The sequence below is a fragment of the Battus philenor genome, unplaced genomic scaffold (assembly GCF_028537555.1).
Source record: "Battus philenor isolate CCGP_79_NKW_IND1 unplaced genomic scaffold, ilBatPhil1.0.hap1 SCAF_16, whole genome shotgun sequence".
Lineage (NCBI taxonomy): Eukaryota > Metazoa > Arthropoda > Insecta > Lepidoptera > Papilionidae > Battus > Battus philenor.
In genome coordinates, this window is record NW_027181678.1 from 5,686,238 (window position 1) to 5,709,915 (window position 23,678).

Sequence of the window (23,678 nt, forward strand, 5' to 3'; positions counted from 1 at the left end):
GATAATCTGACATAATATTTCTTGTATTCTTAATCGTTTTGCAATCCTTGATACGTTGATATTTAAAAATGGTAATTTTAAAACAACTGGACCTTGTTTTAATATAAGAGGAATTTTGTTTTTAAATTATTAGGCTTCTTTGAAGATCTCAAAAAATTACATTTTAAAACTGAATCTAAACTAAACATCATTGCTTGTCACTGTAGTATTATATACTACAATAACAAGCAAAGATGTATACTGCTACTTATAGCTTAACATAGGCATATATTATATATTTACTGTGGAGTTTATGTATTATAATAATGTACAGTTATTTTGCTGACATACGTATTATAAGTAATCTGTTATGTACCTGCTCTATTTTTCCTCTTAACACGTTCCCTGCACTGCTACATTATAATGATAATACCAAATGGCTTGAAAGTCCATCGCGGGGCGTATACGGCCCACGCGACAGGAAATGTGTAAATAAACAAATCCTTGCAGAAGTTGTCTAGAAACCACTGTGTGCGATAACACCGCCCATTGTACTTCATCTATTGCCTATTTAATTTAATTTCTATTTATATAATAATTGTTGCTATTATTAAACATTGAACGTCACAAAAGCATTATCGCTTAATTGTAAATTGTCCTATGCACTTAATGTTATAGCTCCACTTATCTTTCATATCGATATATCAATGTTACCTAGACATTACACTCGAATATCATAATACATCAGTGGTGACAAATGCCTGCTCTAATTGCAACTGCTTCGCGCTAACCAGGGAAACATCTATTAGCAAACCCATCGTGATCGCATGTTTAGTATGCAAACATTGAGCCCTTACCTAATATCCTACTCAACTGATTAACGGCGACGTTATACTGATCCTGTATTAATCTTCAAGTGCTACACGAGTTTAGAACCGAATGCTACTTGACAATATCTAATCAAATACATAATATGTATAAAAGTTAAAAATTAATTATTATAAAATAGATCTATTCATATAGCCCCTTAAGCGTTAAAGCGAAGACAACAAACCAGCAAACACAACGTCGGATATCAACGAACAGGATGGATACACAATGTTGTTAGAATAAGTAAGAAAAGAACCAATATTTAGCCACTTCCGCACATGCAGTAGTAGTCGTGCAACAAAGTGCGACGCCCGCCAGCCCGCTGATAAATGCGCATGCGGCAAACAATGCGGATTACACAACTACCACCGTTAAATCACTCAACACCTGTTTCACCCCTCCACGGGGCATCTTCAGGAGTTATGTTACACCGATAAGCGGGCTGGCGGGCGGTGCACTTTGTTGCACAATTACCACTGCTTGTGCGGAAGTGGCTAAATATTGGTCCTTTTCTTACTTAGGATGGACTTCTGAAAAATAACGCCTGATTCCATTAAATATGTTGTTAGAATAGTCGAAAGATACTAGCAGCAGGTCGCTTCGTTGGAAGTTTTGTTAGACATGAATGAGGAAGGCCCATGTCCAACAGTGGATAACCTTCGATTAAAATGATTATGAAGACACATATTTTTTTTAGTCTTGTTGGTGGTATAAATAACAAGGCACTACAAAGTTAAAATTGTCACCTGCACTGCAGAAATATTCGGATCCCTCAAGATGTTAAGCTGTAGACCGGATATAAGTTTTTCTGAAACTGTGTTGTGTCGGAGGTTTGTGATAGTCTACAAAGTTATGTTAATGTCAGAACAATTGACATCGATTTAAAAAAAATACTCTGATAAAAAAAGTTAATGTGTTGAACGTGTTGCTGCCAATTATTGTATGGTATACCATATACAAAAATTAGTGGTTTCAGAAATTACAAATAAAGTTATGATAACACAGTCAAAAAAGCCTTTTTTAAATATTCGGATTACTACATATTAAAATGACTTATTGTTTAACATCTGTTTATTTATAAAGTGATCATATTTCAGATGACCACTTTATACATAAAATATTTATGTAATTCTGCAATGCTGTTGTAGCGTTGTAATACTCGTAATGTCGAGTTCACCAAATGCGGGAGGTCACCAGATTTAAGTGGCGGAAATAAAGTAAGCGAACGTTCAGATCAAATTGTTGATTTAATTGACTTTTTTCCGTTGTTTTGTTTGTAATGTTTACGCTCTGGCAGGCAACAAAATATAGAAACCGCTTTACGCTATTAATATATTTAAACGTAAAAATGTAACACATCGTATACAATAGAGCAATCATGCGACATGAAAAAAACTAATTTTCTAAAACTTCCACTTTATTATTATTTAAAAAAAATCATTATTTTGATTTGTTCTATGTAAATAAGCGTTACAACATGACTATATTTCAAAAGCATAAATTTTAATTAAGCTTAAACGGTTAAAACAATTCACAGAAGAAGATGTTTAGATACGCTCTAAAACGTAAATGACGATTTAAACTCAAAGTTCATGGGTCGAGATTTACTCTTAAAAATAAAATTAAACCACAATTAAAGTTCGTTATAATTTATTTTAAATATAAATAATTAACAATCACTAAATTGTCGTTTTAATAATGTAAAATAATAACATAAATTAAAATCACAGGTTACAAGACCAATATTCAATATTTTGTACAAGGCTAAAAAGAAAAAAATATTTAAATTTCTTTCCTATACAATAATATCAGATCCGAGTCTTTCAAATTCGTCAGCAAAATAGACCATATCCTCGTGGTCTAGAGCTGAATTTTGAAAAACAATCCGGAAAAAGTTAACTAGGTTACCTTGCGGCTGGTACGTGACCATCATACTCCCTTCCTTTATCATTCGTTCCTTAATTTTCGGAGCGACCTTATGGAGCCTTTCTTTATAATTTGGGTCGTTCTCGCATCCGCGTAGACAATTAGGCACGTACCAGAACATAATGTTGGTACATTCCGGGTTTTCGAGGACGAGCTCGAACCCATTTCTTTGCCTAATGTGTTCTAAAAAGTATTTTGCGTTGTCGAAGAGCTTATCTATATGTTGTTCAAAGCCATCACTACCTTTTGCTTTCCACATGAACCAAAATTTAAGGACATCAGCTCGGCGACCGCACTGTATATGTTTGTCTCCGGTGTCGTATGAAGTGTCGTAGAATTTGTCTTTTTGAAAGAGATACTTCGCGTTAGAAGAGTGACCCTCCTTTAGGACATTTTTGTGCTTTACTAGGAAGGTTGAGCACTGCTGGGGCGCGGCGAGCAGTTTGTGAGGATTCCAGGTAACTGAGTCGGCTCTGAAAGTATTCGTTAAATTATTTCTATACATAATTTCAAACAGGAATTTTAGGCGTTCTGCTTATAAAAATTTTTAATTTTAATAATAATTATGATTCACATTAACAAAAGCACACTTATTGATTATATCGATCTGAACTGTCAGTCTAATCTATAAGAATACGAATACGGTTGATAAAAATACACAATTTTCGGAACAAAAATGTTGGGCACAGGCTTCTAGTCTAAATAAGTACTAACAAACTAAGACTGTACCTATCATTAACGCTAACCTTAGTCAAACTTTTCAAAGTGACTGGCCGTCGTTACTGCCACTTACTGAACAATGATTACGCAAACTCGCGAACGCAGCGGCAATCGGTCCAGGGTTTTTATTTGCACTCAAGGATATGTTTTGCAATTAGATAAAATAATTATAATGTTAACAACCTCTGAAAGCAATTTTTTTCACATTTGTACCAATGTTTATCATTGTTCAGTTTCTATAGTTAAAGTTACATAACTTAATCAATTTTAGAAAATGGATTCAATAAAAATGGAAAGCGGATATCTAGCATATTAGTCAATCAATAGCTGCGTTTCTTGCAATATGGTCACAAGTATAATACAACATTAATAATACATTGCATTAAAAAAATATTTTCGTCTTCGAATGATCTATATCAAAAACAATTTTATTTTGTAAAATACTTTTAATTTAATTATTCGTAAATATGTCACCGGACATAATATCGAAATACATTTGGCCGACAGACTTATAGTTGGCTATTTCATACTCATAAACTCGTAACTCTCTTTCGCTGAAATGAGATTATTACAGAACCTAGCGGACCTGCTATTTTGTGAACCATGAGTTAACAATGAAATTTTTTTATTATTCATTTTATTTAACCAGTGAGCCAACACTAAGTTACTTTTAATATTAAATTCCATATCGAGTACCGAAATACGAAAACTTTCATTAAAAAAAAATTAACGAAAAGTTTTCATTTCACTTAACTTAAAATATTCAATGTAAATACTGGGTTTAAGCGGAATTTATCCCCTTTTTAAGTCTAGATATAATAAACCGTATTTCAAAAATAATAGATCTTCAATTATTGAAATACGGTTTAGTTACGTTTGTGATTTCTTTAAAAGCCCTATTACAATAAATGTAGCTCCCTATAAAATGGTTATATTTATTTGATATATTTTATTTGTTACACTTCAAATATTTAAAAAAACGCTTACCGTCTGCCTATCGTTTGATAATAAAAAAATTGAGAAAATAGATGTACTTCGATTAAGATGACGTATAAACATCTATTCAAAACTAATCGATTGTCTCATATCTCGATCGTACTAACAACATAAGGTAAGCAAGATTATAAAAATGTTAATCCAAAACTAATATAATATTTAGAATATATTTTCGCACATATTTCCTCGTAATTTGGAGATAATTAGATTTAAATAAAATATTTGGCATCGGCCGTAAAATATTGTATGAATGTAAATTATGTAAATTTCATGCATAATCTGCTGAAGAAGTTTATAGTAAATAAATTAATATATTTAGAATTACTATCACGTGTCCACCACGTGTAATAATCGAGATACTTACAACTCTATTCCATTTAAAAGGTGTCGGTGTTTTTTTGACATCAAAGCACCGCCACCCCAAGCTGCGTCCACATGTAACCAAAGATTATACTTCTTGCACAGCACCGATATCGGTACTAAGGGATCGAATGCACCGAAAACAGTAGTACCAGCTGTAGCAGTCACCATAAAGGGAGTCGCTCCCGTTTTCAAAGCTTCTTCGATTTTAATCTCTAAATCTCCGACGTCCATTTTTCCCAAACTATCCGCTTTCACCATGATACAATTATCGCTACCTATTCCCATGAATGAAGCCATTTTCTTAGTTGAATAATGTGCAAGCTCTGAAGTGAAGAGAACCAGCTTTGGTACGGCATACACTCCTTTACTCTGTTTATACAAAATATAAAATTATCAATATATTTGAAATATATACAAACAACAAAGTCTATTGATTACTTTAGGTTTGAATATCATACGGCTAAAAAGTCTCTGCCACTCGACGATACAGGTATGAAGGCACAAAAAAATCATACGGCAAAGAAACGTAACATCTCACTTAATGTCTCATTGGCAAGCTCACGGTTGCTTAAGGAGCCATAGAGAGATCTATGCGCGACGTTTCCCAACGAGAGTAAACAAACGGTTACTGGAACCCTAAGATTCTGAAGTGGAGATCATAGAACGGCAAGGACGTGTAACGTAACGTAGAACATCAAGGTAGGCAGGGGTCGGTCTTTTTTGTAAATCTATGGAAAGGGCCTATGTCCAGCAGTAGACGACTTCCTACGAATAAAATGATCACAATAAATCATTTTTTAAAACAGGGCTTCTCAAACTTCATGAAGAATTTAATTAATTTATTAAACATTACATTTATCGTTCTTCTAGTACAAAAGCCTTGTTTACATGTACAACAAAGTGTATTACAAAAATAACAATATACAATTTTCATTACTGAACTACTTAAGGCAAAAAATATCTAAAGAGAGATTATCTTTAACTTGTTTACTTCATGTATTCTAAATAAATTACCTAAGAATAACTTCACAAGAAATATAAGATGCTTACACATTATTTACCAACATTAAATATACAAAACAATCACTTTGTTGTGATTAGGGGATTTTATGAATATACGGAGAAACGAGCGTTCAAGAAACTATGACACATCTTAACGTTATATATTCCTTTGTGATGACCAGTGATGACCTACGATAAAGAAACGTGGACTCTCACTTAGGGTCTCATAAGTAAGCTTTTTAAGGTCGTCAAAAATGCCTGATATAAGCAGTTTCAAATCGGTCTTATGGTCTTTATAATGATGATGAAATGATGACGATAATACACAGACCTTTTCTAGGTTCACATGGCGTAGATCAACTTTTACGAACTCATTATGCCAAATCTATTGCAGGAGGTTCATATAAAAAAAAACTGCAGTTAAAATACACGTCTAATAATCGAAACAAAGATACTGTTCCAATGCCCTTGCAATAAATTTCAAGTTTGTTATAAAGAACACTAACACCGTTTATTTATAGAATCTTGCACGCAAAATATTCACAATCATTAAATAAACGGGGTTAAGGTGATTACCAAACTTCCTACGAAATCGGAACCAGCTAGAATGTACTCGGGATAAATAGGAATTATAATTTTAGGAGCAAAAAGAAAAATGATTATCAATTTTATTTTAATTTCTGTACAGTAATGTTTCACCGACAACCGTGACGTAGTTTTTTAATGAACATTTTAATTACCATAAATCTTGTTCCGTTGATCTGAGTCGCGTGTCGATTATTACTTATCTGATATTTTTTGTAATATTTTATCGCTGATAATTATTAAGTCGTTCTCTTAATAAGAAAATGGATATATGAATAAAACGGTGAATTTGGTTATTTCTTTTCTAAACCGTTTAAATATTTAAAAAAATCATTTCTTTCTTAAAAGCATACTGTATGTTTAGCAAATGCATACGAAAATAAGTTAAAGTTATTTTGGGCTATTTTTGGGTCTATTTTATGTATGCATACAGGATGATTGGTTGTTGATGTAAAAAAATTTAAGAGTTGAATTATATCACATTAATCAGCAAAAAGGTTTAATAACAACTCTGAGAGTTACATTACTTTGTTTTTATTGGAATACGACAGGCCAATAACTTTAGGCAGTATAGTCTCCAGGGACAGATAGTAAACAAAATTAATTTTAATATATAGTAAACTGGATTTTGAAAAGTCTTTTTCTATTTTATTACATTCTTCATTACCCTTTTTCTTTTTTCTGAAACCGTTGATCATTGAGTAGAGTGTATAATACATTAATTGGCAGAAAATGAGCTATACATTCATCCTTTTAATATTTTTACATCTATAGCCAATTGTCCTGCACACTCCTAACTTATTTATGCTTTTAATCCAGAAATGGTAAAATATAATTTACATATCGCTGTAGTCATGTTTATCCCAGGCCTTTTTGTTATAGAATCATGTCGTAAACAGCCTGTAGGCTGGGTGCGGATTGTTCGATACAAGTAGTTGGGACCTATTACATTTACGAGACTAATTCCCCTATCTGTCAGCCACCACACATTAATCATGGTCCAGCAGTATTAAACCTTGCGTCTCTCTGGCATTCCTCGTACTTACTTCCCAGTAGCATATATATACACGTTTTCGTATTTTCTTATATTGTATAATATGTTTTTTAACGTTTTTTTACATTATTTTTTATTTGACATACGTCAAAGTATTTAAATTTTTTTAACAATTAATAATTTTATTTTCATAATAATTAAAACGTGGCTTTTAACCAGTTCTACTGTAATTGACACTTGACCTGACATCGTGTGAACCTGGCCTGGTTCATCGATGACGACACCAGAGACATCTATCCATATGTCATCCTACTGTCTCACACCTAACTGCAACTAGATATGTTTAAACGGATGTTCTTGCAACCATAATAACGGGCTTTTCATGTTACCTTTCAATGTTTATTAACATCAGACATAGACCCTCTGAGGGTCGGTGTTGCGAAAGAAAATAAAATGCAATGTCATTATGAATGTAAATAAATAAAAGTACATAAACAACATATACCAAAACACAGCGCACATTTTATAACCAGAGTTTTAAACAGTAAAGATAATTTTCTTGTAACATTAACGGTAGAGCAAAGTCTAATACCAGCAAAATATTTTGCTTAAAAAGGAGACTTCATTGCTGGCTGTACTTAAACTTGACATTGAATTATTTGTTATTAAATTTTTAGAAACATAATTTACGAGTTTTATTATAATATTACTAAAAATATATCTAAGTAAAACTTACCTTCACTTCCGGATAAAAATAATGCCTCGCGCAACTGATAGCGTAACCGTTTGATATAGAACCGCCGGGACAGAATATACCATCGCCCGCACCGCCTTGCCAGCCGACAATAGCTCTCATCTCTCGCAATACTTCTTCCTCCATCAAAGTGAACACCGGGGCCACTTCATATGTGTATACGCTCGGGTTGAGTGCGTCTGTCAACCATTGGCCAATCAGACCGTACGGATCAACAGTTGAAAACAGCTGGTTGACAAAGTATGGATGTCCCGTATTAACCGAATAGCGCGCCACCTGAAATATTTAATTTTTAGTCGCGAGATATGAGTGTGACGTAAAAACAAGAACAGAGAATTCCTATTACTAGGTGTTGTTTATCTCGTTATGTAGAGAAAAAGCGTTTTTTTTTAGTAGTTATGGCGCGATGCAGATATATAAAAATCTACCTGTATATACCTCATTCACAAACCCCCCGAAAAATATCCTTGTGTATCCCTTGCGAGGATATTTTGGTACAAATAATTGTATCTTCTATTTCTACAAAAAAGCCACAAAATTTATCTAACAAAAGATAAATCTTTCTTTCAATACTAGTTAACACGACAAGCGTCTTATCTTAGCTATAAATAATCAACTCTAACTTTATTAAAAAAATATATATCATGAAACTCTTTGGTACACAACTTTCGTAGTCTATATTTCGGTACAGAAATAAATAATATTTATGTTTTTCCGGCGCGGGAACAGATGATACACTATTGGTTATGTAAAAACATGGGATTATCAATATTGATACCACAAACATTCAACGACTGCCATAACGATTATCGTTAGTTGAAATACAAGTCGCATAATAAATTGTATTTTTCATTCATCCAAAACAAGTACAAAATATTGGATAATGTCTTCAATTTATGGCATGACTAATGGATATAGTCTTAAATTTTTATATGCTTATATAGATATATCGTCCTAGTTACTTAAAAATAATTTGACATGGACGATCTCATTCCTACTCAAGTTTATAACAGTGAATATCTTATTATATAACCAACGACATAAGATTAATCTAACAGATCAAGCAAACTAGAACTTAGAGTTTTTGTAATCTATCAGAACTTCCGGTATATACCTTTAATAATGTCGCCGATGATTAACTAAAGGTTGTTGTTGGTAATGAACATATGTTTTGTTACCAGTTTACACGATCGTACAAGAAAAAAATAACTCTACTGTACTCTACTACTCTACTCTACTCTACTCTACTACTCTACTCTACTCTACTGTACGATCGTGTAAACTGGTACTGTTGTAAGCCTCACCCAAAGATATCTATGGGGATATATATACCACAATCGCCACGCTTGGCAGGGGGTTTGGTTGTCGCTTATAGACAAATAAAATGAAATATGATAAAGTTATCAATATGATTTTGTAACACAAACCAGAGGATAAACCTCCGACGGTTAGGTAAATTAAAAAAAATCCAGCAGAATACTAAATTTAAAAAACTGTAACATATTATTTATTTGCTTACAAATAATAGGTAGATAAAATTAGGCGACAGTTTTCTATATATACATATATAAGTTATTTTTATTATTTAGGTTTTATTTATGAAAAGACAATGAAAGCAATTGGAGCATTATCGTTATTATGAGACACAATTTTTCTTAAACTTTTTTAAATAATCACAATCCAATTACTCACAGTTACTTAGTAAAAGTACTGTTTAAGGATATAACTGAAAGCATGAAAGAACCTAAAAGCTTATCTGTTAGATTCGTCCTTGCTTTAAAAAGAAACACTTGTAAAAAAAAAAGGACCAGAGGAGACAGTTTTCAGTGATCGTGAATTATTACAGTAAACGAAAATTTTATGCACAATTTTCATATTATGATACATTTTGAAAAAATGTATTAGATTAGATAAATGAATAGTGATTATAGAATATTATTTGCTTTCAACCATAAATTAAAAAAGTTCTCTTTTCAAAAATTCTTATTATTCGTTTGTTTCATCTATAATAAAACCATAAAGTTTTATATCATTGATATAATATCACATTATATTTACTCCTGTCATAAAATTATTTATACAGAAGATTTTACTTTTAGAACATCGTATTTAAGAAACGAATCACATTCATAAACTATTAAATAAATGATAAAAATACGTTATGTATACAAAATATCAATCACTTACGTCAGCCATTATGGCCAAAAGTTCATCGTGAGAAATTGGCCCTTCCCTTGGCTTCAAATCTATTACAGATTTTATTTCCTCCGGAGCTGCCCATTCCACCACCTTTGCTGATCGTTGAGACCTTCCGAACACCACTCTCTCCACCAACAAGTCAACTGCCCTCCGAATAAACTCCTCATGTTTCGATCTCTCCGGGAGACTTTGGAAGAAACTTTCTTTCGCAGCTTCTCCTGCTACTACTAGATTTGAATCAGCAGGCATGCTTACTGTTTCTTTTTTATTTTTTATAAACGGTATTCGTATGTTTATTTATTTATGTTGCTTGCAATATTTGTTGGCTGGAGATTAATTGATGATCGCGTTCGGCCGCAGCCATTAGTAATACGGTTTTGGCCCCACTCGCAAAGCGTAGCCTTCTTAAATACCTCGCTCGGCGTCAATTCACTTCGTAAGGTTACGAGTTGTAGAGTTACGATTGATGCAGATTTATAAACGAATAGACCCGTGCGTTTCTTTACGTTTCTCGAAGATGATTCGAAATTTTAGTTCCTTGCGACTATACTATTTACATATTCAATTTCATACCCATTATCATAAGTATACAAGTTACTATTCAAATGAGAAATAAAAATTATAATAATCCTCAAAAGTCATTCGTATTTTACAAAAGTTAGAAGAAGAATTCCTGTAATTTTTACTTTAATTAATATTTTAAAAATAGAGTTCGAATAAATATATTTTTTTAGTCATTACCTCGTCTAAAAAGTTAACCGCTTCAACAAAATGCATTTCCTATGACCATGACACATAGTTTTTCGCTCGCCTAATTATTTACTTTGTCATTACAAACCTACCTTTTTTTACATGGTTAATCAACAGCAAAAAAATGGCCATCAGCAGAACTCTGATTAGTTACAGAACAAAACTAACCATACCTCAATAACTTAGTATTATTTAGTATATTTATTTAGAACAAAACTATGATAGTATTAAAAACAAAAAGTCGTACAATGCGAAAATCCACAAGAGTGATGACTTCACAAAACACGGGGTAAATAACAATTCACGAAATATGTTTTTTTTTTTGGTAAGAGTTGGAGGCTTGAGCTTATTAGTGGCAATAAAACTAAACCGTAATTCCAAATAAAACCACGTATTAAGAATATTGCTTTTTGGATTCCAATAAAATATCTTTATAATACTCAATACTCCGTCACGCGTTCAAAACTATGTCTATAGTAATTTCCTAAAGTTAATAAAAAATTAAAATGTAGTTGTCTTATCAAAAACGTTGGTGAAGCAGAATGTTTTTAGAAATGGCCAATTCAAAGAATATTTAAAAACAATGTTTCAATATTCAAAAACAAAACTCTACTAACCTATTCACATACGTTACATCGTTTGTCGTCATTTATTTTCACAAATCGGAGACAACCTAGGAATTATGTTTCAGCGTCATTTTGGATTTAGCACCAGGATATTTTCTTTACAAGTTTATTTACGATACTTATTGCGCTCTTTTATTATGATTACCTTCTGTTCACTTTTGGTGATGCAGCTTTGGAGCTGAAGAGAGAGAGAGAGAGGGAGACAGCCTTCAATAGCGATTACTGAAACTAACATCGAAGATGTACAGCAGATGATAGATTTGATAAGATAGTCTTATAACCGACCTTACATTCTTAGGCGTTGGTATAAATCAAATTTAAAATATTGCAAGATCGCAGGCGCTCAGAAGCTTTGTGTTGTATTTAAGAATGCCGTGAAATTATGTTGAAATTCGATGGTAGTGTCTAAAGTTTGTTACTGTCACACATAAATATTGGATATATTATCATGATCCTGAAACATAAGTCAAATTTGGTTGGTATTCACAGAAGGTGGTTCCTTACCAAGTATTGCTTACAAAAATTAACAAAATATCTATCTCATAATTAGCAACAATTGTTACTGTAAGCAATAAAATCATAACCGTATACCACTGTCATTTCATTGAATGTTGATTTGTTGAGCAATGTTCAAACGGCAGTCCTCAAGATGTAACGCAGCACTCACCCAAATGAACCAACCGGTACTTGCCTATGGCAATTGTGGAATTTTTGTTCCCTCTGCCATATAGTCCCCACCTTGCACCATGTGAGTGTCTTTTCCCAAAAATAAAACTTAACCGAATACCGTTTCAGAATGGCGAAGAAGCATTAGCTGCGTTCGAAAACGCTGTGGTGGTGGTGTGTGAGCTCGGTATTTATAATTAAATACTGTTAATTTTTACCAAGAACATAACTTCTTTGGCTAAAAAATACTGGAGGTGGCTAAAACCAAACTTGAATTTGGAATTTCAAGCCAAAATGTCTGCGAAGCATTGATTTCAAATTACGGGCGGTATCGCGAATTATAAATAAAAAATATCTTTGTCCTAAAACTTTGTATCATATTTCTTAGAAATTTGTTTAACGCAATATATATTTAAGAATGTTTTATAACGTTCAACAAGTAACTTAGTTATCAAATAGATATACCTATATATGTTGCAACGACAACAGCACGTTACATTAATGACTGGCATAAATTATCCAATGAGTATAATCATACTCATTGGACAAATAATAATCATTAATACAATACAAACAATACTACGTCACAAATGTCTTGGATATTTTAGGACTAAGTTTAATAAGTATTTTCGAATATATCTGGCCACACTCGCTAATATACTTCTATTTCAATTTTCACAAACGAATTAGCACTATTTTCCAACTGTTGTTAGTTCAAACCGTATCTCAATTATAAATTCAGACGAGTGCTAGAACATAAAGACTGCTTGTAGACACGTTTCCATGAATTAGCAACAATGTAATTATAGTCCTATTATAGAAACCATTATGGTTCCATATTTCTTGAAGCGTTCCAATAATCAAGAAAATTATAGAGAGGAATTTATTAAATTCTTTGTATTTTTTTAAGTTCGTCATTATGGCGTAAAAATGACATGTACCTATTTTCTAATACAAATTCTAAGTAGACAGGTGTGATTTTTATTAAATCATCATTATCAGTTTAGCCGAAAGATGACCGGCCGCAAAGAACAGGCCTCTCCAAAAGATTGTCTTGCACTGCACGTATCCGATTTACGTAGTGGGGAGCCTACCCATAAGTGACCTGACCTCTACCACCACAGAAGAGCAATTCGTTGAGCTACGTCGGTGACTTTGGTTCTTCTGTGTATCTCCATACTTCTAGTCCTACCTCAAACCATGATTTTTTAAATGAATACTTTTTAAAACCCCTTAGACAAAGTCCAAGTTTCCTAGCGGCTACTTTTGACATGAACTGGATCAGCTGTACAGTCTCAACTTGTTAAAATTCTACAAAATAGTTCGCCCAGAACCAAACTGTTTATTCATAATTAGCTCCTAGAATAAATTCTATAAATAATAGTAAATTTGAATTAATTTTAAAATATTCATTTACTTTCATGCCTTTATCACCACATTCTTATTTTCACGTGGAAAGCATCCTGTTTTATTTAATTTACGTTTGTAAATATTGAACCGAAAAATGTCCTAAAATTTCGTATTATACATGTGGACGTGTATGATAATTTATTCGTTTATTATATACAAATTAAGCTTACAGTGGAAGTACACCTAAACGCTTATTAAATAATTAGTTAATAAGAAAATAAACTAAGGTAGGTACAGTTGTTTGATCATAATTCAAATAACTTAGAAACATGCATAGGATGATTGGTTATAGGTACAAAAGCTTTAAAGGAGTAAATGTATTTGAAGTCAGTTAATGTATGGTACAATACATTCAAAAATGGATGCTTTCCAAATTATAAAACTATAAGAAAACCTGTTCACAAATTTCGGATTACTACAGGTGAAAATAAATATATTTAACTATCTAATTTTTTATTACATGCAGCATTATATTTGTTTACCATCTGCAGATTCTATAGTGCCAGAAATTAATCGCCTGACCCATTCCAAATAATAAATTCACATTACGGACTTTAGAGTGATCACTTCATACATGGTAATACGAAATATTAAGTGTAAACGATTTAAAACTCTTTGCTGACAAATCAGCTGTACATTCACCCTATTAAAACTTTGGTGTCATCTCACGGTGTCACCATCAAATTTATTAGTATGTAATCCAATCTCTAACTTGTATATCTACATGTTTATATACGAAAACTTTATATTTATATATATATATATATATATATATATATATTATGTATCTGTAGTAAGAAACCTGCCTCAATGAAAAAACCATATATTATCCTTAATATAAGGAAATGAACTCTGCAATAAAAATACGAAAACTCAACGTGCACAGTAACCGTTTTTTCCTTAACACTAAGTAATTCCTTTAAGCGGAATATACGTGTATATTCTAAGGTACTTTCCTAGTGAATTATCTTATGACTCAATGCATCATTGTAGGTAATAAATGCTTCAATCTATGTTTATATTTCCTCCTAATGCTTAGAACTTTGGAATTACGTTCTCGGTGCGTAGTTACAATAACGAATGAGCGTTCGCTCAATTATAAGTGCGACTGTCTGTATACGTAGCTATGATGCTATGCAAGTATAACTGCCACTTGAACCTTCATATTCTATAGGCGGCGTGCTAGCCCGCGAGTCCTGACCGACTTCAAGAAAGGGCTGAAGTGAAACAGGACTATAACTAATACGCCGCGCGACTGTGGAAACTATCCGTGATATTATTCCCGCAGGTGCTTAAAAATCCATGTAACTTAGACACTATTTCGTATTACATATTCATCTGTCAAATCGCGTTCTGTTTTCATCACCTGAAGAGTTGTGATATTTTTGACAACGGCGTCATTGAGTATCAGTCTTGTAGTTTTTTTTTAATATGAATACCCAAAGGCGAAGGTTACCTTCGGTGACACTTTAAATTGGTAGCTTCACGAAATGCCAAAGCTGCGGCTTCCGAAAAAGCCTCCGAGCATAACTACTAAAAAAATGAGGGTCAGCGTTTAATCAAAACCTTCAATGCGCTGAAACATCAAATGGAAAAAAAAACTTCCAATAGCATTTTTTGTATTTAAGTGCAAGAAAATTTGAATAGTTCAGTTCATATAAACAATCTTTTAACATTGCACCATGTTAACCAGCCATTTGTTTCGATGCCTACATTAACTGCTTAAATTAATACTTTACGAATATTTTTCCAAAGGGCAGAGCGCATTAAAAATATATTTGTTACGTGCCAAAGTCGCTAACATTATTATACAATATTAGATAAGTATATTAAACAAGGAAAAATTTACGTACGAGTATTTTCAAGCTTAATAGCGGGCATTTTATCAATTGACATTGAATTGGTTGATTCCTCAATTAAGCGCCCCCTTTAATTTCTCATATTTATTTCATTAACGATGTTATGACCGCTGCTGACGAAGCTCATAAATTGTGTTCAAAATTTAACTTCGTCATTTGTTTACCAATATAAATTAATGTTTAATTTTATTTATTAACGCGATATACAGCCTAAGTACATTCTGAAATAGTATGTAAATATTACTCTTTTATTTTAAAAATCGTCATTTGTGTAAAAATGGATTTTTATTTTATTTTTAAGTTTTTTGGTCAGAACAGTAAACAACTTTACCGAATTCATTCAAATTTTTTTGAAGTTTGTAATGGCAATAAAATTGAAATTAATCTAATGACTATTGTAACTTTGTGTATTTGACAGTTCGAATTGATTATATTCGTAGATAACGTCTATTACGTCAGCTAATAAATAATAAAATTTTCGGATTAACTTGACTAGTCCTCCGGGCTTTATGCATTTTAATAGCTTATTTTCTGTATGTATAATAAACACACTGTCAACATTTCTCTCCTGTAAGCGGAATATATCAGCTGCTCAAACTATTAACTTTGCAGAGCTCTGTTTTAAGGTCGACGCAGCTGTCACAATAACAGAGCTAGTAAAACAAATTATATATCTATTAGATGATGTATGCAGACATGGCGGTGGTCTGGAAATTTTACAGCGTTATCACCTGTAACAGCACATATAATATACGTCCGTTTTTAATTTGATAATGGCAACTGATTGTAGCTAATTAAGGCAGACAGGGATGAAGGACAGGGGGAGTCCCCGATCTTAATTACTATAAGATCTAGGTTAAACATATCCAACTTTCTACCTACTAAAACAATGTCAATGAAAAAAGTTGCACCGTGTCACTTACAATGAAGTGAAAAAGTTCCTCATCTGGTTAGTAAATTAAATAAATAAACTAACTAAATAAAAAACAAGATGCCTTGCAAAACCGTAAATAATCATCATCAATAATAACACCATCGTCGACGCAACTATAAAACTTCTTATACCATCAATGTAGATGTGTTGATGTTTTTTATTAATTTTTTATTAATAATACTAAGAAGTAATCTTATTTACCTTGGTAAAGGTGAGTAACTTTTTTTATAATAGCTTATTAAAAAAAAGCAGTTTTTATATTAACAGAAATAAAAGAATTTAATTCTAATCATCTAGTCTTCATCACAACACATAATGTTTGTAAGTAAAGCAGTGCCCAAGAAGACGAAAATCAAATATAGAAACCGATGAAAAAATAAAAAATGGATTTCACGATTTATAGTGATTATAACGGTATCAAGTAAAACCTTGACACTCTTGACACGGTTTGCATAATTATTTTCTTATGCACATATTTCTGCGATCATTAAGTTTTGATCAAAATATATTTGTCAATTTTATAAATTATGTTAAAAGTAAATAATGTCAATAATCAAGTATTCAGAAAAGATTTTAATCCATCTGTTTATTTGATTTTGTGTTTTTATAAAACTCCAATATTAATAAGTAAGAAAAAAATATTAAGTTAAGTAATATAATTTTGATAAATGTTTCGTGAAGCAACTTACAGCATTTGTTACATTACTATACTCCCAGTTTTAGAGGTGATCCCGTTGATTACGACATATTGGAAAATATTTCACAGAGAGTAAATTAGAATAAAAACAATGTTTTACAGTGAGTTCCAGCTCATCGCCGGTTACGACTTTGTAGACCGTTTAGCCCAAGAAGCTTCCTCTTTAGGTGGCCGATGTAGTTATACCATATTTTGCTAATTTATGTACCTTATAAAATAAAAACGTAGAAAGACACAAAAAGAATACTTCGATCTCAAATAACCCCATATTCTATGTATGTTGGCTTGTCAAAACAGAAATCTGCAGATGGAATATTGTGACAGGCCTAGGACTCCGGTCAGGGCATATTTCACTAGGTTTTTAAATAACCAATGAGTAAAACACCAACACCAAATAGCACAAAAAGAAGGGTTACGGAAGATGTCCACTTTATCATTGTGGAATGTATGCGAACCGAAACATTGGAGAAATCTTTCGACACATACAACAATCTATCTGTGGGCTTATAACACACTAATTTGCCTATTCTTATAACGAAAACAGCTATGTTGTAAATAAAAAATATATCCCTAGGTTATAAAAAATTATATGTGTTGTAAATCTTTCGTTTGTCATAATAAAAATAGAACTGTCTTTAACAAATAAAGTTTAAAAAAAAAACAATATAGTTCCTATATCTTCCTGCACAACAGACAGTTCTGTTTCTTTTGTTACAATATACTTACATTTATAAATTTCTACTATCTGTTGTTTTAAATTTAGGCGCTGTCGGCCCTTATAACCTACATCGAAGATGGCTAATATATCCGGTATCCATCAACTGAAAAATACTTCCGGTCTTCTGAGGAATAGATTGAACAAATTTACAGCAAATCCGTGTAACCATAATGTGAAACAAGGTAAAATAATATATGTTATTATAAATGATTGCGATATAATTTCGTTTAATGTAATTAAAATGTTTCTGGTATAGTTGTTTTAAATATAAATATTGCGGAAGTTAAAGCCTTAAGTCAAAACCACAAATAAGAAATGTCGACGGTTCTATGTCACTGTGACATTGTCAGCGTATGTCAATATCCATGTGTATGTTTTATTTCATAAACATTTGCAATATTAACTTGATTAAGGTTTTCTTTTAAAATAATACATTACAATGGCGGAAGGCCAGTTTAGTGACTATGAAGAAGATTTATCTCTTAAAGTAAAGTCTGTTCGTGTAAGTACTAGTGTAGTCATTTACAATGTTTTAAATTCTGCAGCATAGATTCTTACTATTTTCACCCTATCTATTGCAAAAACACCCAAAAAATTTAATAACGACATTGTAGTAATTATCACAATTAAATTTATTTCTTCTTCTTTAAGTCTATCTACAAATTGGACTTAACCTCAATTTAACACGGTGGCGTGTATTTTATTACTTATTCATTTTTTCCTACCTTGAAGATAAATAAAAAAGTTACATTCAGTAAACTATTAAGCAAAAACTTTTAGGTATGAATTGTTAAAAATATTTACTTCACCAACTTTCACCAAATTAATTAATATTATGTAATAAATGAATTAAAAAACCTTTATTGCTTCTAACATAGTTTTAAAAAGTTAATGTAACTAGTCTTTCTCATTCCGTTATTCTGTTAAAAAAATTGTTTTTATTGTTGTAATGAGCAAATAGTGTTTGCTTATTTATATATAAGTTTTAAATCCGATCATAATATTTTCAGTTTGCTGAGCTTCCCATAATCCACAAAAACAGTGATAATTTTGATGAAGATGAGGATGATCTGGATTCTGATGAGTATTTCTATGACTCTGATGATCCATCACAAGCAAAGTATAAAAAAGAAAATGTCAATCCACAAACTCCATCACACAAGCTCAGTACATATCAGCCAAGTGAAAAACTTTTTAAAAAATATGTGAACAAAATAAATGTCAATAAATATGAACCAAGTTTTTTTGACAATGCACAGAAATTTCTGGACTTAAACGATAGGAAAGTAGAAAATGAGAGGATAAGAATGAAAGACAAACACGACAGAGCTACAGCTGAGCAAGTTATGGATCCGCGGACCAAGATGATTTTATTCAAACTACTCAATAGAGGCATTATTAATGAAATAAATGGTTGTATATCAACTGGAAAAGAAGCTAATGTCTATCATGCAACATCTAAAGATGGAAAAGATTATGCAGTAAAAATATACAAAACATCAATTTTAGTTTTTAAAGACAGAGACAAATATGTTTCTGGGGAGTACCGTTTTAGGAATGGTTACTGTAGATCAAACCCTCGCAAAATGGTGCGGACTTGGGCTGAAAAAGAAATGAGGAATCTTGTTAGAATGTATAATGCAGAGTTGAATGTTCCAGAGCCAATTATACTCCGTAGTCATGTATTGGTGATGACTTTTATGGGTGAAAAGGGATGGCCTTCACCAAAACTTAAAGATGTAGAAATTTCCCAATCCACTGCAAGATTATTATATAGAGATTGCATAACAATGATGTGGAAAATGTTTAACATTTGTAAATTAGTACACGCTGACCTGTCTGAGTATAACCTTTTATATCATAATGGTAACATTGTGGTGATAGATGTATCACAGTCAGTGGAACATGATCATCCCCATGCGTTTGAGTTTTTAAGGAAAGACTGTACAAATATATCAGATTTCTTTAGAAAAAGAGGTGTTGCTACACTGACAGTGAAAGAGCTCTTTGATTTCATAACAGATGCATCTATTAATGTTGGCAATTTGGAAGAATGCTTACAAAAACTATCTGATAAAGCTGCTGCAAGAAATTTTGATGAAATGACAGCACAAGAACAAGTTGAAGAAGAAGCATTCAAAAAAGTTTATATTCCTAAAAGGCTTACTGAGGTGAGTTTTATGCATAACTAATATATAGATCATAAAAATAACTAATATAGGATACATTTTATAAAATTATGCTATTTTTAATGAAATTAACTTCATGTAAAGTTGTGTTTTGGGTATTAATTTCCCATTACATACATTACTACAAAATTATGAAAACTGGATTTGCAAGCTTACAAAGAGTTCATCAGAGCTTGTAAAACCAGGAAAGGTTGTACATCATCAAACAATCTAAATATTGTTGAGTAGTATACATACATTATATTACTTCATTTAAAAAGTAAATTTTCTTTTGTAAAATAAAAGTGTTTTATTAGATCTAATCTAAAGATAGCATATTATTCTCACAACTTTATTTAATTACATGTCTATAAACAGTGAATGTATGTAAACATTGCTTTTAGTCCACTTACATTTTAAGGAAACAATAAAATACGAAATCTCTTATGATACATTTAATAACATAAAGTAGAAGAAAAACAGTCATATGAAATTATCTTTTTTATTAAAAAGAATTTTGCATAGCATTTACAAATTTAGCATTAATTGTTCTGAAACAATGTATTATGTCATAGCCGTAGTAAAATTCACAGTAAATTTGTATATGATGCAGGCAGGAGCAAAAGGTATAACAGAGAATTTACTAATAAGTTAGGAGTCTGGTCAGTAGGCAGATGCTAATGCATTACAAAAAGACCTTAAATATTCAGCACCCATCACCACACTGAGCCCCTAGTGTCGCAACTAGATGTACCTGGTACATCTAGATGTACATGCTGCTCCATGGAATGCTGAGAAATTTTATTTCTATTGTTACAATAAGCCTAGTCTCTGTTTAGCTGCTGCACACAGCCAAAATGGAGCAACTAGCACCTGCTTTACTTTAAATATGTACTATTTCAAATATGTAATTTCTCTATTTTAGGTCATTAACTTTGAACGTGATATAAACAAAGCTAAAACAGGTGATGCAGATGACTTAACTTATAAAAAAATTGCTGGCTTCAATGAAGATCTTACCGGAACTGTAGACAAACCTGAGATCTTGCAAGAGGATAAGGTGAATGAAAATGATGAGGAATCAGAATCAGGTTCCGATAGTAGTTCAAATGAAGGAGGCGATGAGAAACGTAAGTAAATGTCAATAAAAGTAAAAGTCTCCACGCCTATGAGCCGGCAGACGCGGCATATGTGGGCCCCCCAATAGGTGGATCGAAGACATAATTAAAGTCGCAGGCAGTCACTGAATAGCGTAGGTAGCGAAGCTCGCTCCCAGGGAGCTGCTGTGAAACCTCGACTCTGGTCACTACATGCCACAATTTTACCAGATTAGTTGGCTGCTGAGCTCTTAGATCACTTCAGTGGACACTCCACAAAGTTATTGGTGTCAAGCGCCCCTTTGACCTCTGCTTGAACTGTCACACATTGATAATACCCATTTAGCTTTTCAACTCAAGGGCACACAAAAGGGTAACTTGCATGGTCGCTATTACCTGGCTCACATCATTAACATCAAAACTTTGAAAAGCTTTAGCGCTAGAAGAAGATGCGTAAAAACTCCAGCTAAGCTTCTTCTGTTAAACTGCCGTTACCCAATATCTGTTAGTTTAAACAATGCCTTGCCTCCTACAATTCTTAGAATTTCTTTTATTGTACTTTTTAATTCATTCACTTCTTACCTTTATTTATTAAGAAGTAGAAGTACTACTTTCTATATTGCTTGATCGATTTATTGTGTTAATAATTAAAAGTTATTTACAAAATAAATTTCGTATATACATTGACTTAATCATTATGCCATAAACCAAAAATAATCCTAATACATCTTTTTGGTTTTGATTGACTTCAAATGACACTACTATACATCATAATAATTAAATATATATGACAGAAAAAAACAATGTCTTCTGTCACAAGTATAGGGGGACACCAAACATGTTTTGTATAGTTGGCAATATTTTTTGTATTTGTATACAGGGTGGTTGATTGGTGGTGTAAATATATAAATTTTGAAGGGATGATAGGTATAGCTCCTTTACTAGCACCTATTTCTAAACATTCTACATAAAGTGTACACTCTGGATTTATTTTTTCAAGAAGAGTGCAACGGGCCGTGCATAATTTCTCACAGTACAAAGTCTTCTTGGGCAGAAAGTAAACATTAATTAATATTTGTTTTATATCAATGGTTTAAAAAAAAACTAAATGTACATTACTTAATAGATAAATGATCTATAAATTCACCACATTTAAAGCTTTTACACCTACAACCAATCACTCTGTATTTATCATTGAAACAGAAATTCAGAAATGTATATTGGATGATGCATTTAAAGAGTTTGGATGTCCAGTGTTCTCTGTTCCTAAAAATATTAGAATGTTTAAGGTTACTTGCTGTAGATTAGGTTCTTCTCAAGTTGCTTCAATTTATTTATTTTACTTCAAGACATGCACTCTTTCTCTAAATGTTACTCTTCAATAATATTTCCAAATAACATCTCGTTTTTTGTCATTAATGCTAATGGAAACATTGAAACAATGCCTACTTTTTGTAATATTTCAGAAGGGAAATTCAAAAATAGTGCACGCCCAAGAGATGAGTCTCCCGAAAGTAAGAAAGCAAGAAAAAAGGCTGTCAAAGACGAAAAAGCAGAAAAACGAAAAACAAAAACTAAGAAGCACATCAAGAAGAGAAGGGATAAAGGTAGTGGAAGAAAGTGAAATCACAGGTTATTTCTTTATAAATATTTTATTTTTATAACTAATGATTAGATGAAGGCAAATAAAACTTGAAAGTAAAATCTATGACTTTTATTAAAAAAGTACAAAAACGACCTGTTTTTATATCTACTTAATATTGTTTATACAATAATGCAATAAATTATTACAAAATCAAAGAGGACAATGTCTAGAATTTTTGCATTAAAATGACTAAGTTTTTGTCCTAGCCTCTTTTTCTGTTTATAACTGAAATAATTGTAGGATGTATTAAACATTAAAACCACAATCACAAAATTCTCCCCTAAATTTTAACGCCTTTTCATATGTACAAAAAATGTGACATGCTTTTATTATTTGTGATTATTCACTAAGATATCAGTTTTCTTAAATAATCTAATCTACACATAATAAATACTCACTATGAATATGTTTATACAAGTGAACTTGGTTTTTTCACTAAATTCATTAAGCTTGTGAAATGTATAAATGATTTTTTGTGTATGTATGAAGAGCTTAACTTATGATGCATAGGGAGCAATGGTGTTAGGCCAGGAGGGTCCGTTTCATACCTTTTTTCTCTCATAGTACTTTGTTTACCTAGCTTCAACTGACATTGAACTCTTTATTATAGACGTGAGGTTGAAATTAGATTAAATAAGTTTGATAGATATTGTAAGTTTGATATAAGACCTCATGTACCTCTTATTTTTTATCTCTATTCACTGTTGTAAAATCCCAACA

At 31.9% G+C, this 23,678-nt stretch overlaps 2 protein-coding genes across 2 annotated transcripts; one reads left to right on the forward strand and one right to left on the reverse strand.

The window, feature by feature from the left end:
* Positions 1–2,644: 2,644 nt before the first annotated feature.
* b (glutamate decarboxylase-like protein black) lies at positions 2,645–10,735 on the reverse strand. The gene is made up of 4 exons (XM_068762364.1): positions 10,377–10,735; positions 8,172–8,465; positions 4,856–5,223; positions 2,645–3,248 (listed from the first exon to the last, which is right to left on the reverse strand). The coding sequence occupies exons 1-4, from the start codon at positions 10,635–10,637 to the stop codon at positions 2,645–2,647; spliced, it is 1,527 nt and encodes a 508-aa protein (XP_068618465.1). The 5' UTR covers positions 10,638–10,735.
* A 7,668-nt stretch (positions 10,736–18,403) lies between these two features.
* On the forward strand, positions 18,404–22,994 carry RIOK1 (RIO kinase 1). Its single transcript, XM_068762106.1, has 4 exons — positions 18,404–18,550; positions 19,059–20,219; positions 21,142–21,346; positions 22,780–22,994. The coding sequence occupies exons 1-4, from the start codon at positions 18,488–18,490 to the stop codon at positions 22,935–22,937; spliced, it is 1,587 nt and encodes a 528-aa protein (XP_068618207.1). The 5' UTR covers positions 18,404–18,487; the 3' UTR covers positions 22,938–22,994.
* The last annotated feature ends 684 nt before the right edge of the window (positions 22,995–23,678 follow it).